Source organism: Eleutherodactylus coqui, chromosome 3 (genome assembly GCF_035609145.1).
Source record: "Eleutherodactylus coqui strain aEleCoq1 chromosome 3, aEleCoq1.hap1, whole genome shotgun sequence".
NCBI classification, from domain to species: Eukaryota; Metazoa; Chordata; class Amphibia; order Anura; family Eleutherodactylidae; genus Eleutherodactylus; species Eleutherodactylus coqui.
In genome coordinates, this window is record NC_089839.1 from 297,343,148 (window position 1) to 297,360,129 (window position 16,982).

General features: G+C 42.4%; 1 protein-coding gene across 1 annotated transcript in view; it reads right to left on the reverse strand.

Annotated features, from left to right (window-relative positions):
• COL24A1 (collagen type XXIV alpha 1 chain) overlaps positions 1-16,982 on the reverse strand; it is a 276,971-nt gene that overhangs the window by 108,500 nt on the left and 151,489 nt on the right. Inside the window, exons 15-22 of the mRNA XM_066597768.1 lie at positions 16,533-16,586; positions 16,402-16,446; positions 16,088-16,141; positions 14,377-14,430; positions 11,110-11,163; positions 1,487-1,540; positions 1,214-1,267; positions 331-375 (exon numbers count right to left, since the gene is read on the reverse strand). Coding sequence (XP_066453865.1) covers positions 331-375; positions 1,214-1,267; positions 1,487-1,540; positions 11,110-11,163; positions 14,377-14,430; positions 16,088-16,141; positions 16,402-16,446; positions 16,533-16,586 — 414 coding nt within the window. The remainder of the gene's footprint in view (positions 1-330; positions 376-1,213; positions 1,268-1,486; positions 1,541-11,109; positions 11,164-14,376; positions 14,431-16,087; positions 16,142-16,401; positions 16,447-16,532; positions 16,587-16,982) is intronic.

Consider the following 16,982-nt stretch of genomic DNA (forward strand, 5'->3'; position numbering starts at 1 on the left):
GAAAAGCAGCAAAGACCATGAAAAAAAAACCTAAATAACTAATAATAACTGATAATTACGTAACCAAAGGCTAACATCTTAGGAAAGCCTTCAATCTGTTCTAGATTTCCTTATGTAACGTGGAAACGGTATCTCTGAAGACCATGAGTATATACATGATGTTAACATCTGTAAGCAGACCCTAGTTAGGTTCTCTGGAGATTGTTGGTCCATTTTTGTCAAAGATGTTACATTTTCTTGTAACAAAATTTATATTATTAGTAAAAACTGATTGTTAGATTCTGTAGAAATATAGTCCTAATATGGAATTAAAGGGTTCGATAAACTTACAACTGGTCCAAGACCACCTGGAGGTCCTAGAGGTCCTTCTTCTCCCTGTAAAGTATAAAGGCAAAACTCAGTTTCTAGTTTATATTAGTAGTATAACACTAAAAGATTGTAGCCAGGGACCAACAGTGTAAATTTTTTGGATTGAGGAGTATGGGTGATCAGGAACCCCCCCGACATGAAAGCTCATGGGCCCTTGGCAACCACTACAACTATGAAAACCTTGGTTTGAATAAAGGCTGTGAATTGTTACTGAGAAGCGTGCATTTTTTTGTAGGCTTTGCACCTAAACTTAAAGTGGTTGCCCCACTTCTAGCTATTGAAGACCTACTGTATCAGTTGGGTTGGTAAAACTGGCCGAGTCCCATTGAAGTGTAAGCGACTCAGCTGACAATCCCGGTCACTAAGCAATGTACTGAGCTGCCCACTCTGTGCTCTTAGACACTGGCCTGGAGAAACCACTTTTCGGCGGGCGTCCTGCACAGTGGTTTCTTGATGATCTGCTATTGATTGACTTATCCTAAAGCTAGGTCATCAATAGCTAGAAATGGGGCAACCCCTTTTGAAGGAGGGTTGTAACAATAAGTCATGGGCCTCCTCTGGCCATGGACCCTTCATCACTGCCCAGATGTCCAAACATTCAGTCTACCTCTGATTTTGATATTTGTGCCTAAGTACATAGGTCTACATGACCACAACCAGCAGGGACCTAAATGATAGTCAGACTCCGTAGTCGAAAACACTTGTAATATAACATAAGCAATTCATTTTCTGCTTTAACATCATAGTTTGTGGAAGTTAATTAAAATTTGAAACCTCACAAGACATTACACCAAAATTAAATGACATTATAATGAAAGTTTTGGGGGGAAACAGGTGAACTTACGTCTACACCTTTAGGACCTAGGGGACCTGGAGGCCCTCTGTCTCCAATAAGACCCTAGAAAGAAATACTCATTACCACTGGCTTTTACATCAAAAGTTATGAAAATCCTCGGCTTACACCAAGCAATGTCCTCAAGAGTTGGAAAATGTCAGGTGCTCTATTACAGCTTTGAAAAAATGCCATGGAAAATACGCCTATTTTGGCAGGAATGTAGGTGTAAATTAGAGTGCAAACACATAGTACACAGAGCTGAAAGAAACAAATACTCTTTACCTTTGGTCCTTCAGGTCCATTTAATCCTGGTGAGCCAATGTCTCCTGGAAATCCCTAGGTAGAAAAAAATTTAAAGCACAAAAATGTTAAAAAAGGAAGAATTGTATAATAAATGTGGTTATTTTAAAGGGGTTGCCCAGGACTTAACATTTTTTTTCTATTAATGACCTGCCCATTAAATTCAAAGGGAGTTGCACCTGCAATACCAACCCACTTGGTTTTTGCTATGGTCAGCATGATCTGCTTCCTGCACTGTCTTTGGTGACAGCGGTGCCAGGAACTGTTCAGCAGAGATCCAGAGCAGCAGACCTCTGCCGAACTGTCCTGAGAACGTGTCAGTAATATAAAAAAAATCTCCAAAGTTCCAGACAATCTCTTTAAATAGCACATTACCTGAAAGTGAATGTCTGTCCGCCCTGAATACCATTTTGTGTCTTGTAATCTAAATGGGGCCAAAATCCTGCAATTCTACCCAAATAAATTCTTTAATAAGTGAAAAAATGGGTCTCTACCTGAATTTAAAGAAGACTAAAATTATGACAAGTGCAAAAAAATGGCCAAATTCAAAACAAGATCGACAATGAGGCCATAGAATGCGAGACTTCATCTTCCTTGGCTCAAAAATTGACCAGTTTGGAGAATCTATGCCAGAGATATAACGTAGGATAGCAATGGGGCGAAGCGCAATGCTAAACATGGACAAAATCTGGAAAAATAGGGATATCGGCATACAACTAAACGCAGGATAGTGCAAACCACTGTTGTCCCCAGAGCCATGTATGGATGTGAAAGCTGGACTGCGAAAAAAAGCTGATAGGAGGAGGATTGATGCGTTTGAGCTGTGGTGCTGGTCAATGCTTCTGCGTATGCCCTGGATGGGGAGAGGAACAAACAGAGAAGTGCTGAATTGTATAAGACCCCATATATCACTGTAGGGGAAGATGTCCGGACTCAGACTCACGGAGGCCATGACAACCGGACTCAGACTCAAGTATTTTGGCCATTTAATGTGAGCAGAGTCACTAGAAAAATCTAGAATGCTTGGACAGATCAGTGACAAAAGAAGATCCGGAGCCAAAGAACACGATGGCTGATACTGTCAGAGCGTATACTGGCATGGAGATCACACCACTGAAAGAAGCCGTGCAAAACCGAAAAACATGGAGGGAGCTCGCCTTTAGGGTCGCTGAGGGTCGTGAACAACTGACGACGACAACAACGACATAGCAGTAAGCAAATTACTGAGGTAGAGCTCCAAATCTCCTGCTCTTAGGTTCTCATAGGGGAGCCTAGCAGCACTGAAGTCAATTTTTAAAAAATGTGCAGGTTGCTCTTCGGCATTTCCTGCTGGCGACTGCAGGCAGCCAGAATTTATCGTACAACTTTATTTGGCATTTTAGAGCAGAAAAATAAAGCTCCAACTACAATGGAGATCCTAATATATCGCGTAGATCCTGTACATATTCTTTACTAATTAAAATAAATTAGTGAAACCTTTTCCTTTCTTCTGATCCATTTTTATTTTCTGATTGTCATTTTATTTTATTGTCTGTACATGACTATGAAGGTGGCCACACTGCCATCACTATAGTTAATAGCATTTAGAGATATACTTTAGGCCGCCTGCACATGGGCGGAAATCCCGCGGCGGTATTTCCCGCGGGATTTCCGCCACTGAAAGTTTGCATAGGAGTGCATTACAATACGCACTCCTATGCAGACGGCCGCGGTTTGGCTGCGCGAAATCTCGCGCGGCAAACAAACCACGGCATGTCCTATTTTTGTGCGGGGCACGCACTCACCCGGCCGCCGTCTCCGGTCTGCGCATGCGCCGGCTGCGCGGCAGCCGGCACATGAAAGAGCCGGGGCCGCCAGGCGCGGGTGATTACGCGCTCGTCCCTGCAGGCTCTCGGGTTGGGTCCCGCGGCGAGAATTCTCGCTGCCGGATCCGACCCGCTCGTCTGCAGGCGGCCTTACAGCAGCCTCATGAGAAACAGTGGACAGGAGCTTGCTTATTGACTTATATGGGAGAGTGTTGTGGGCATACTCTGTGATCTATGCAGGGAGGGAGTGGAGGTGAGCTGTGACATCACATATTAGGATTCAAGGGCTGAAAATCTCTGGAGGTAGGGTGGATCCAACATGTCTAGACCCCCTCCAGACCGATGAAGCACAATCAGGAACTTGCAGTTTGCTTTATTGTGTCAGTCAGGAGGACCAATATTATTTTAGCACGGTACTGAACTATTATAACAGCACTCTGGGTGACGTAATAACTATGTATAACTATATAGGGGGACAATACAGAGATCTCTCCCATCCAATGAGCCATTGTGATAAATGCGGCGTATTTTAAGACTTTAAGTTTGGACCGTCAAATTATTATTAGACAGCATTGATGTTTCATCTAGCGGTTTACAAACACTGGTTCTGTCCCTGCTTGCAAGATATTATATATTATATATATATATATATATATATATATATATATATATATATATATATTATATACACACACACACATTAAACCCTTGAGTAGCATTGCTCTTAAGTAACACTGTTTTCAACTTAAAGGGGTTGTCCCGCGGCAGCAAGTGGGTCTATACACTTCTGTATGGCCATATTAATGCACTTTGTAATGTACATTGTGCATTAATTATGAGCCATACAGAAGTTATAAAAAGTTTTTCACTTACCTGCTCCGCTGCTGGCGTCCTCGTCTCCATGGAGCCGACTAATTTTCGCCGTCTAAAATGGTCGAATGGCCAAATTAGACGCGCTTGCGCAGTCCGGGTCTTCTGCTTTCTTCAATGGGGCTCCGTGTAGCTCCGTGTAGCTCCGCCCCGTCACGTGCCGATTCCAGCCAATCAGGAGGCTGGAATCGGCAATGGACCGCACAGAAGAGCTGTGGTCCACGGAGGAAGAGGATCCCGGCGGCCATCTTCAGCCGGTAAGTATAGAAGTCACCGGAGCGCGGGGATTAAGGTAAGCGCTGAGCGTTTTTTTTTTTACGTCCCTGCATCGGGGTTGTCTCGCGCCGAACGGGGGGCGGGGGGGGGGGTTGAAAAAAAAAACAACCCGTTTCGGCGCGGGACAACCCCTTTAAGTCGATGTGTCAGGGCAGCGGCAGTCCCTCAAATAAAGTTGCATTCTCAGATAAGGGCGCCGACCGCTCCATGATCCCGGGCGCCGCTCAGTGAGCCGGCGTGCAGCGGATGCCGGTCGCTTCCTGCTTCTCCTGCATCAGCGCGTGCCTACTCCTTCCCCTCCCCTCTCCACAGTGCCGGCTGAACGTTGCTGTGTCTGCCTGCCTCCTGACACAGTACAGCAGCTAAATCCCCAAAGTGCTGGCTGAACGCTGCCTGCCTCCTGAATCCCCACTGTACTGCATAATGTAAGTACTGTACAGATGAGTACAGTAAAGAAACGTTTGCAAATAAATACTGCAGTCCTATGTCAAAGCACAGATAACACAGTGATACATACTGCTAATGATGTCCATGCAGTCCTATGTCAAAACACTGATAACAGTGATACATACTGCTATAATGATGTCCCTGCAGTCCTATGTCAAACCACTGATAACACAGTGATACGTACTGCTATAATGATGTCCCTGCAGTCCTATTTCAAACCACTGATAACACAGTGATACGTACTGCTATAATGATGTCCCTGCAGTCCTATTTCAAACCACTGATAACACAGTGATACGTACTGCTATAATGATGTCCCTGCAGTCCTATTTCAAACCACTGATAACACAGTGATATGTACTGCTATAATGATGTCCTTGCAGTCCTATGTCAAACCACAGATAACACAGTAATACGTACTGCTATAATAATGTCCCTGCAATGTTAATTTATTCTTTACAGTTGTGTTTTATATTCATTTAGTATTATTGTTATTGTTTTTGGTATTGAAGACCAGAGTTATTCTCTATTAAATGGGGTTTGGTGTGCTTTTTGGAACGTCTAGAACCAATTTATTGGATTTACTTTAATTCCTATGGAAATAATGTCCTCAACTAACATTGATTTCTACTAAAGTCCTTTGTTTCCGGACGGATTAATGACGTTAGTTGAGGTTCTACTGTGTATGTATGTATGTATGTATGTATGTATGTATGTATGTATGTATGTATGTATGTATGTATACACACACAAAATATTTATATATATATATATATATATATGTATGTATGTATGTATACACACACAAAATATTTATATTTATATATATATATATATATATATATATATATATATATATATATATATATAATTATTAGAAGTGCAGTGTACAGAGGAGCTTGCAGAGGGAGTTAGGCAAGCGTTCTGGTACCTGCAGAAATAGAGAAAATACCTGGGTGTGGCAGGAAGGAAGATAAAAGATCAGTTCCTGTCACACTCAGGTGATAGAAAGCTGGCTGCTAACCAGATAGGCGGTGAAGGAGCCACATCAGGGACTTGGAGGCTGAGGTCCAGTGTGTACCAGTTCTGGGACCGTCATGCCAGTCTGAAAAAGGAGGACACCGTCTCTCCGCCCCAAGCGGGGATAGTGACGGGTACCCTGTGGGTTTGTGAACCCTGCAAATAATGCACATTTGTGGTACATTGTATACGTTACTGTGTGCCAATAAATGAATGCTAGCCGACGCCAATTTTAAAGAAAATCAAGTCTCCTGGAACTATTTCTATACGCGTGCTGCTAATTTCCAGACCGAGAGGTTGGCGATCCACAGGTGAGTGACCCCACTTTACACAAAAGTATATACGCATATACAGCCTTATCTGTTGGGACAGCAGTACTGTTACTTAGATGGTACAAACCTAGACTAAATAGTGTACAAATGAGCTTAATTTATCACAGTGGGTCCTGCTGGATGAAAAATCTGCCACATTCTTAGACTGGTTATGTTTATACCACCTATAAATTGGCTTAGTTTTATGTCAATTTTTGTGCAAATTGTTGGCATAGAAGGTCACATCCCCTTCTGATGAAGACGTACCTTTTTCAGACATAGCAAAAACAGTGCCTAAAAGTGGGTCATAAATGTGGTGCAGAGCATGCAAGAATTTTCTGGCCCCTTGTTCAATAGTAATAGTTTAGTTCATGTAATCTATGACAAGCTGTCCAAAGCCATTAGTGCATTTGGAGGAGCTGATTAAAATATTGCTGGACACGTTTACAGGTCACCATCACATACATATCGTAATTAGCAAATTAGTACCTTAGGGAAAAAACGTGCATGGGAAAATAACCAGACGCAGGGTCTACGCCCAGGGACATTATGCCAATACCGACTGTAGTGTGAAAATGAGAAGGTCAACATGACCTTGGAGGAGAACTTGGCTGAATGAAACTAATCAGTGATATCTTGGGTAATATAAACTATATTGCGGTGCACATGTTTGACAGACACGGGAATATCAGCTGATTATTGTACCTCCCATCCATCAATGTTATCAAAGCAAAGGAAGTGAACTATAAGAACCAATATTGCTGTAATTCCGCCAAGTTATTAGGTGGGTCTCTGAGACTTCCCTTATGAACTGAAGTAGTTCTGAGTTATATGTATCAATATTGAACAGAAAATGGACCAAATGTAAGACATATAGATTCCGTGTGAGCCTGTCGTCATATGATTAGTGTTTGACCACATTTTAGAATTACGGTATGGGACAGACTTACTAATCCTGTCTAATAGTTAGACATCATAAACTTAGACCAGGCAGTCTAAAAGTGTGCCAAATTCATTTGATGAGGGTATTGTAGATTCCCCCCCTAGGCTAATCCTCCCCCCATTTATCCCTCCCCCCTTGCCAAAACCCCTTTCTAAATAAATAAAGACGTAATACAAGTTTTGGATTAAGTTGACAACAGCAGCAATTTTATTCAAAAATAACCATAAGTAACAAATCTAATAGCAAGTTTAAAATGTATTTAACCCCTTAAGGACCAGGCAGTTTTGTACCTCAAGGACCAGACACTTTTTAGGGATTTTACCCATGTGTCGGTTTTACTGCCCTATTTTTTTCCCTTTAGTTATCAAAATTATTTTTGCTGCGTTTTTTTTTCTGTGACATATAGGGCGATTTTTTAAATATCTTTTTCACTGACTTTTTCAGGGTTTTTTTTTTAGTTTTATTAAGGGTGAAAAGCTAAAAAAAATGATTTTTTTTAACATTTCTAGTTGTTTTTTTTAAAAAATTTGTATATTTACGCTAATATAAAGTAAAGGAACGGGTTCCTCATTTTGTTTCGGCCGCTTTGATATATAATATGTATGGTTTTGGTTTACAGGGCGCATACGGCGACGGTTTGGGTTATTTTCTTTCTTATGTATAAATTGTTGTTGTATTCTGTGATTTTATTTACTTGTGTATGGAATTATGTTTTTTTACTATCTATGTTCCCCATGATGTCATATAAGACTTCTGGGGGGGGGGATTTTTTTTTTTTTTCTTAATTTATAATTTTTACACTGTAGCTGGGAGAGCCATATGAGCCCCAGTTACAGGGGATAACATCCCGTGTAGTGACATTAGTCACTGGCAGAGCTGGTCAGGGAATCCTGGCAGCCACGTGACACCCCGGCTGCATATATTTATATTCCACAACACTTCTGCTCCATTCAACCCAAACAACCAATTACTGTGAATCAGCCAACCCAAACAACCAATTACTGTGAATCAGCCAACCCAAACAACCAATCACTGTTAATCAGCCAACCCAAACAACCAATCAGGTTGTGAATCGAGCAGAAGTGTTGTGGAATATAGATATATGCGCCCCAGCTCCCGTAGTGGAAGTTATACTTCCACTTTCACTTTTTAGTACACAGCGCTCATTGAGCGCTGTGTACTCGGGTAAGGGAAAGGCAGAAAGGGTTAAAAACCCCTCCTGCCTCCTCCTCTTACTAACAACTGACAACCAGTCCTGCTTCTGATTGATTGCAGAAGCAGGATGCTTTAATCTCTGAGGTAATTTTACATATGGCTGGGCTTAAAGCCCAGGACCAGGCACCATATATTTACTGTGCCTGGTCCTAAATGGGTCAACAGGAACCAATATTTACCCCCAACCAAAATCTGACTTGGCTCAGGCTACCACTAGCCACCAAGATGGCTGCCTTAATTAAACAGACTATTTAGGATTTGGTTCTATGCGAGTTCCAGATGAGTCAGACCAAGCACAACTGCTCCATTAACTAAGGGGACCATTACCTAATGAAATCTCCTTCTGCGAATTTACAACCTACTCCAAGGACCCCTCTCACCTGTCACACAGCCGCCATGACACCATTTGCCAGCGACAAAGTAATAGAACTGAATACAAGCATTTTAAGAGCCCACCTGATAGAATCCTTACCCCGACAGGGAACTACCACAAGAAAGGAAAAAGGGGAAGGGAGGGCGGTACTTCAGTCTGTCCTTCCCTACACTATCCATACTGTACAAGTACAACCTTTATGATATTAGTAGCTCTAAAAGTACAAATGTAGCCGCACTACATTAATTGCAGAGCGCGGCCGCTGCGCCGCTCCCCACAACTCGATAAATGAGCAGGTTTACGGACCTTTTAATCTTTTCAAGACAAAAGATTTTTCCAAATTTGTTTTTTCCTCTCTGCTTTCCAAAAATCCTAACTTTAATTTTCCATCAGCTTAGCCATATGAGGGCTCTTGCTTTGTGGGATCAGTTAATGCAGCATATAATGGACTGAAAAGCTTTAAGAATTTCGACGTTGGAAGAAAGGGGAAAAATACATTTATGCTATATTTGGGGAGGTAGCCTAGTAACATATTATGTAAGGCTGAATGAAGACAATGTCCATCTAGTTCAGCCTGTTTATCCTCTTGTGTTGTTGATCCAGAGGAAGGCAAAAAACCCCAAGAGGCAGGAGCCAATTAGCCCATTAGGGGGAAAATTCCTTCCCGACTCCCTAATGGCAATCAGACTGTTCCCTGGATCAACCCCTAATAGTTCCTACCTGCCTGTATACCCGGATTAACAATTAACCTAAGATTTATATCCTGTAATATCCTTCCCCTCTAGAAAGACATCTAGTTCCCTTTTAAACTCCTCTATTGATTTTGCCATCACCACTTCCTCAGGCAGAGAGTTCCAGGTTTCATTTTTACGGTGTTCGTGGTGCGGGAAAAACTACATGTTATCTTTCTTCTTTTAGGATAATGACAACTGAAGTATTACAATATTATCTTAAGCTAATTCATTATTATATTATTTATGCCCTAGAGAATTGGGTCAGTACAATTACGGTAACACCAAATACGCATAATTTTTTTTTAGGTTGCACAAGTAAAAAAAAAAAAAAATTTAAAAGTTATAAAGGTAATTGCTTAAGGCCGAGTGTCCATGGGCAATTAGTCATAGCGGGATCCCCAGCGATAAATTGCATGCGGGGCATGCATGACACGCTTTCCATAGGATAACTATGGAAAGCGCAGCCCAATGTACACGAGCTGAAAAAAACCCACAACGCTCGCGATTTACCGCTCGTGCCTAAAAATGGCAGCATGCCGCGATGAATCCATCATTAAGATAGGTTAATCACGGAAAATCGGGGTGACATTAGTGCTTCCCCGTGGGAGAATATCGCTCATGATATTCCGTCCCGCCCATGGACACTCAGCCGTAATGTTGCCATCTCCTGACCCTCACAAGGTTTGTAATTTTTCTGCTGACTACATTTACTATTAGGGATAAATAATGCAATATTTTAATAGATTGTACTTTCATGGATCTGGCGATAACATTTATGTAGTTTTTAAAAATTCTTTTTTTGAATTTTTTTTTTATACTTAAAAAAAAAAAACTTTATTAAAAACTTAATTTACCTTTTTATCGTCCCATTAGGGGACTTGAACTTGCAATCATTTCATTACTTTTAGAATATACTGCAGTACATTTGTACTGCATTATATTAGATATTTGCTGGCATCTCTAAGACACAAGCAGAGCCTAGTTCCTTTTACATGGAGGAATTGATCGAGTTTGCTCATTCGAACAGTTTTTACAGGCAGATAAATCTTATACATATGTACCAGTGAATGAGTAAATTATCACTGTTTACACGCAATGATGTGTAAATGAACGAAAGAGGATGTTTCTGCCTGCATAAAACAAATGGCAAACAAGCAATTCTCATTCATCGTTGGCCGTGTTTACACTGAACAATTTTCAGTCAAATTTCCACAATCCAACAATATTTTGAACAATAATATTCCGTGTAAAAGGGCCTTTTATATCTTATAATCCATGGCAGGCCCGGGAGTCTTCACAAAGCCCCAGGCTGCCATGGCACCCTGCAATCTCATCACTGGGAGTGGCATTTAGCTGACTGAGAGCCCACTACCTGTGTCAAGCCATTGAAATGCTGTGGTCAGCGGTGACTAGGGCAATTAAATGACTAATGGCCAGAATCGGCGGTATGTCTTATCCTGGATGCTGCATCTGACATCTCCCAAGACCGTTCCATGCTAACCCTGTGCAAATCCATTAATTAATGACAGATTACGTTAAGGGGTTAAAGGGGTTCATAGGTGGGATAGCAATTTGTGTTATGGATGTTGTATCTATGACTGCAATTGTTACCTCTGGTCCAACGGGGCCCGGCAATCCCTGCGGTCCTTTGTCTCCAACTTTTCCCTAAAATACATAAGAAATCATTAGAATTTCAGGTTTTTTCATTTCATTTAGTTTCTTTCTTCACTCTTTGCATTACAAGTGGCCTAATGTTTAATTATTGCTTTAGCTCATTTTTGTATTCGTCCAAGTTCAGACTGCGCTGCCGAAAATCAATTTAAAAGGGACACCAGGCTTAACAATGTTAAGGCAAAAAGTCCCTGGCTCCCTCGCCTCAACCAATAGGGAAGAATTGTAGATCCTGCAGTCAAATGGCTCCGAAGCATAAGAAATGGAATCTAATTCACGTTTATGTAACATCCCGATACTACAATGTTTTGCAAAAAAATCTACAGAGGAAATATAGCCGGGAACGCTTACACAGCTGACAGCAAGCAGAGATTTTAAAAAAGCCTTAAAACTATGTTTTACAATGTACCTGTAGAGCTGCTGCTGCTATTACTTCTAATGATACCTCATTACATTGTATCTTATGAGCTCCATCTACGGGGCTCATTAAAACAACCAATAACTTGGACCCGGAAACAGTGAAAGAAAATATAAAAACAGGTTTGTTACGTAATAAGTCAAAAGAAATACCTATGAATGTGTTTATACAAAACCAGCGGGCAAGTAAACAGAGGCCGAGACTTAGGACCCTTTTACACGGGCCGTTAAATTCTTCAGTGTAAACGCATGAACGACGAACGAGAATTTGTTTGCTTCTCTTTCGTTGTTCAGTTTCTGCATGCAGAATGGTGGATCGGTCCGTGTAACCAGGCAGTATCACCTATGAACAACTGCCTGTTTACTGTAAATGAGGCTGGTGAGCCGGATGACCCCCGACCCACTCTGCCTCCATTCACTGAGTCAGGAACAATCATCAATGGGACAACCCATCGGGCATCTACGCCAAACAGATCACCCTGTGTAAAAGGGCCCTTATGCATATACTCTTACTTTTTTACTCATAAAGATCAACCTACAGAATAAACGTAGGATGGCCATGCAAATTAGATGGATATCAGCTGAACCCACTGAATTGGGCGGGGCCTTCCAACTCTTAAGGCCATTTAGACACAACGATTATCACTCAGGCGACCTATGAGTAATAATCGGTGTGTCATTTACAGCTCAAGATGAGCGATCACCTTGCGCTGCCAGCGGAGGATGCAGAAGACAAGCGGGGTGTCCTCGCTTGTCTTCTGCATCCAGCTGTTCCCCGCTCCGAGCACCCGGCTTTTATACAGGCGAGTGCTCCGAGCGGTGGATGCAGAAGACATGCGGGGTGACCCCACTTGTCTTCTGCATCCAGGTGTTTTCTGCAAGACAACAGCTTAAAGACAAGGATGAGCGACGGCATAACAAAAACTGCATGATGTCAGTGCAGTTACACACAACGATCATCGCTCAAAAGACGGCTTTTGAGCGAATTTTGAGCGACAATTGTTGTGTCTAAATGGGCCTTTACCCATAGGCAGACATCAGCTGATTTCAACATCAACATGATTTCAGCTGCCAGATCTTTTCGATCTCGGGTGGCTGAGCTGCTGCCGGATTCCTCTGGCAGCAGCATTTTCTCTTCTCTTCATTCTGAACAGAAGCCTTCTTGGCCAAGCCCACATGTGTATAGGCTAGACCAGCATTAGTACCCAGTAAGCCTGGGGCCCATTCAGAGGTGGGATCAATGGTCCTCATTCTTTTAAATCAATTGTATCTGTATCTTTAAGACACAGATACAATTGACTACATCAAAGGCACTGCCAGAAACTGAACACTTTCTGTTCTGCCACCTTTTTTTTGGCATAGCGCTGCCTGTGTCGATCTGCATGATCCTGGCCAGAAAAGGAGAGAGGCAAAGGTTGGAGGAGGCTGTGGGAAAGTGATGAGGGGGGGAGTTTTTTTTTCTTTTATTGCTGGGGCACAGTGGGGCTTTTTGTAAAGTGGGTGGGGCCGTCTGGACTGAAAGATTTATGTACATACTCTGTCAGACAAAATCCAGCCCTTAGAGGGAGTTGCCGCTTTGCTGCAAAACTCGGCATGCGGTTCCATCTCAGGCAGATGTGCAAATGATGAGAGTTGTGGTATGATTAGATGAACGGTCTTGTCTTCTGAGGCCCTAAAAGTGGTTCCGCCGGCCTATAAGAGGCTCTTGTATGTAGTGACCTCTTCTTCTGCTTGTGTAGAGCTTATTGACCACTAGACGCCTCTACGAAGCAGAGAAGAGATTTCGCCGAGTTAACAGAGTTCAATGGGGGTGCATTATTAAAATGTGAGAAGCTGGATGGCCGTATGTAAGAGTTGCCCCCGACCTGGGCCATTTTGACAAGACTGTTAGGAGGTGTTGGGACCAGTGAATGTGTGAGGGCACACAAGGTGACCGGGATCAGAATGCCCTCGACAGACCATGAATAAAGAGGATCGTCTGATTGTCTGATAAGCACACGCAGCTCCAACTGTTTCGTTGTCCGCCATCTAAAGACAGAAGGCATCATCGTTATAGGCCCCCCGTGTCTGTCTGAACCATTTCCAGGCACTGCCTGTGACCCCTACCATCGCCTCCGTTTGCACTGGTGTCACAAACAACGAAACTGAACTGCCATGGAGTGGAACCGGGTTGTCTTCAGCGATGAATTCAGGTTTAGTTTGGGCGCCGGCCGCATTCCTCTGAATCCTGCCTTTGTTGTGAAGGAACACACTGCCCCCCCACCCCCACCTTCAGGTTTCACTTACCTCTTCCCGGGTAATGACCACAACCATCATCTCATAGCATTTGCCAACTTCCACAGTCTATCCTGTATGTAACTCTACCATCCTCATCAATTACATACTCTCTTTCCTTTACATGTATTGACCCTATCTAGCACTAACTTTGTAGAAGTGGTCATACACGATGTGATGGGCAGTAATTCTTTGGCAAATTTTCATAATCTGCAGCCTTGTAGAGTTCTGGTTCACAACAGTCTGCTAAAAAAGGGACCATTGGCAGGCGTGAATGTTCTACTGCTTGGTAGTTACCAAATAGCATGCATGCTACCAACTGGTTCTCAAATTGATCTAGGGCACATTTGGTTGAATTACGGTGGTCCCCTTGTTAAGTTATTCTCCATCCACACCATGCTCGATATGTATGTGGACTCGACTAACATCCCGAAAAGGAACGCGACTCACGATAAACATATTTGAATAGCATTCGTATTGTTGATCTTACTTGCAAACCAAAACAGGCTGACATACCAGGGGTCCTTGTTTTCCTTTCAATCCAGGAGGTCCCGGCAAACCCGCAGCACCCTATCGAAATAGATTGAGTCACTAGGAGATATTATGCAATGTTATCATCAGACTGAAACTGTTGAAAAGCAACAAAAAAAACCATAGAAATTGAAAAAAATAATCGCTGCCCTTCAATAGTGCTATAAAAACATCAGTCATAAACTAACCTTCTCGTTTATCAATCACAGGCAGTATAATGACGTCATCAATTGAAGAGTTTGGAGGACAGCGCGATTAAAGTCCACTTTTACTGAAAACTTATTTTAAACCCCCAACAGTCACCATAAAACTGGAAAAACCCTCCTGAAAATGTCACTTTTTAAATTCTGGATTTAGAATTTTTGCCTCATGTAATATATTTGTCGCAGAGCTCAGTTGTTTTAAGTGCATTTTTAACCAATTAGTAAAATAACTAATTTGTGCCTTTTGAGCCAGTAAATCATTTCCCCTTTTGTGTTCCTTGTCTTGTCATATTTAGTGTGTGAGTTGCACAGCAGCGGCACTTGAGAGGTTAACAGCAATAAAATCACTGCCAGCATGTAAATGTATCAGTTTGCCTTGTCACGTGGTATAAATAAAGGTATAAATAGGAGTGCTTGAGAGCGTGAAAGGAGTTCCATCTTGTCTGCTACCTGAGAGAGTGCTAACACAGAGCCACCTGGAAGCACCTTCAGCTTCCATGTAGGTGAAGATGGAGGAAGAGGAGAGATATGCCATAGCAACTGGAGTGTGGATGTGAATGGAATGAGTCGCAAGATCTTAGAGTGAGAACAATTTCCAATAGTTCTGTATAGAGGAACCCATCATACAAGTATCAGTTCACACTGCAGGCTTTTCCTGTGCTGCCGTCCAACGTCAGGATCACCGCACAGAGGTACACTACTGAGTCACACCCACGCACCTGCCATGCGGGGTGTTATTGCTAAGTTTTTTGTTTTAAATAACTGTCTGCCAGACAGACTGCAGAGCGACCCCTACCCCCTTCCTTCTCTGGAGTGCCCCCAGTCCAGGAGCGGTACCGTACAGATTACTTGGACATTAGGGCCGGTTTCATCCTGTGTATCCTCCCTGACCTCTGAGCTCCAGCCTGCTTCCACATAAAGAAAATTGTACCTGCATTTCCTTGAATACCTGTTTTTGTAAAAGTTTATTCTTTAAGTAAAGTTATCCTAGGCCCTAACCATTCCTGGGGACTCGAGGTACTATACACAAGTCTCTGTGTTATTTCTTCGCCGCGTGGCATACCGGTGTGTGGGAACGGTGGCGTCACGAGTGATAATTACTACTATCCCGATCAACCTGTTTATTGGCATTCCCTATCCTAGGAGTGTCAAAGGTGGCCTGCGATCCTGCTCTAGCCTTGGTTACACGTCATCCCTCCGGGACCAGAGCCTGGTAAGTGCTGCTGTGAGAAGCCAACACTTATCCCTCCCAGCTCTTCATGTTTAGTCAAGTGCTTAGGGTCACCCCACTGGGGTGTTGCACATGTAACTCTGTAATCTGCTCGTATCACTAAAATTAGGTGACAGACTTGTTTTAGATTTGTGAACAACGGCTCGTGGTTTTATGGCCAAGTTGGCTAAAGTATCTACATGAGATGCCAGCTTCGAGATAACCTCTTCAGAAATGTGCATGAATAAACTTGATATCCGTATTAATGTGCTGCGTAACCTACCTTATCTCCTGAATAGCCCGGCTCGCCTGGCTCCCCTGAGAATCCGACTTCACCCTAAATAATATACTGTGATAAGTCATATAATAACAATGATAATAACAATGACTCTCAGAAGTGTACAAGCTTCTCTGGCAGTAACAGCTGCAGAAATTCTCAAGAATTAAAAAAGAATTAAAATTCCAAAAATTCTGCCAAGCCGCTCAAAACACTTCAACTTAGTTGTCAATTACTCTTTCAACAAACTTCATTAACTTTACAAGTGGGGATTTTCTATGTAGTAATATTCACACCGATAATAGAAATATTTAGATCACCTTATCACCTTTCAGTCCAGGTTGGCCCATAATTCCCCCAAGGCCCTAGAATTAAAAATAAGGATATATAGTTGTAAGTTCATATGATCACATGTACAGAGAGTCAAAAACACTGATGGCTTCCAAAATACCAGAGGACCAGGAATCCCAGGCGGCCCAGATGGTCCCACCGGCCCCACTTCTCCCTAAAAAGAAACACAAAATATTATGGGTTATTTGTCTGCTACCTATACCGCCGTCAGCATTAAAGGGGCTGCCATATTTTTGGATAATGCTGTCTTATGTCTAGGTCCTTGTAGTTTGATGAGGCTTAGCTTTTGAAGTGACTTTGCCGGCATTTATAGAGAATCCCTTAAAATAATTTCTTAATATATTTTTATTATACTTCTTTGGCACTTGAGAGATTTAAGTAACTTTAATAGAAGTCCGATAACAGCTTACCAGGTCCTCAACCCACCAGAAACAAGACTAGTTCAGTCCCAAAGGTGGTCATAAACTAAGACTCAAATACCTGACGCCAAACCAAAGACCGGAGACCAAAATGTTTCCAAGTCTGACAAGTAGTCACATGACTTTTAAAT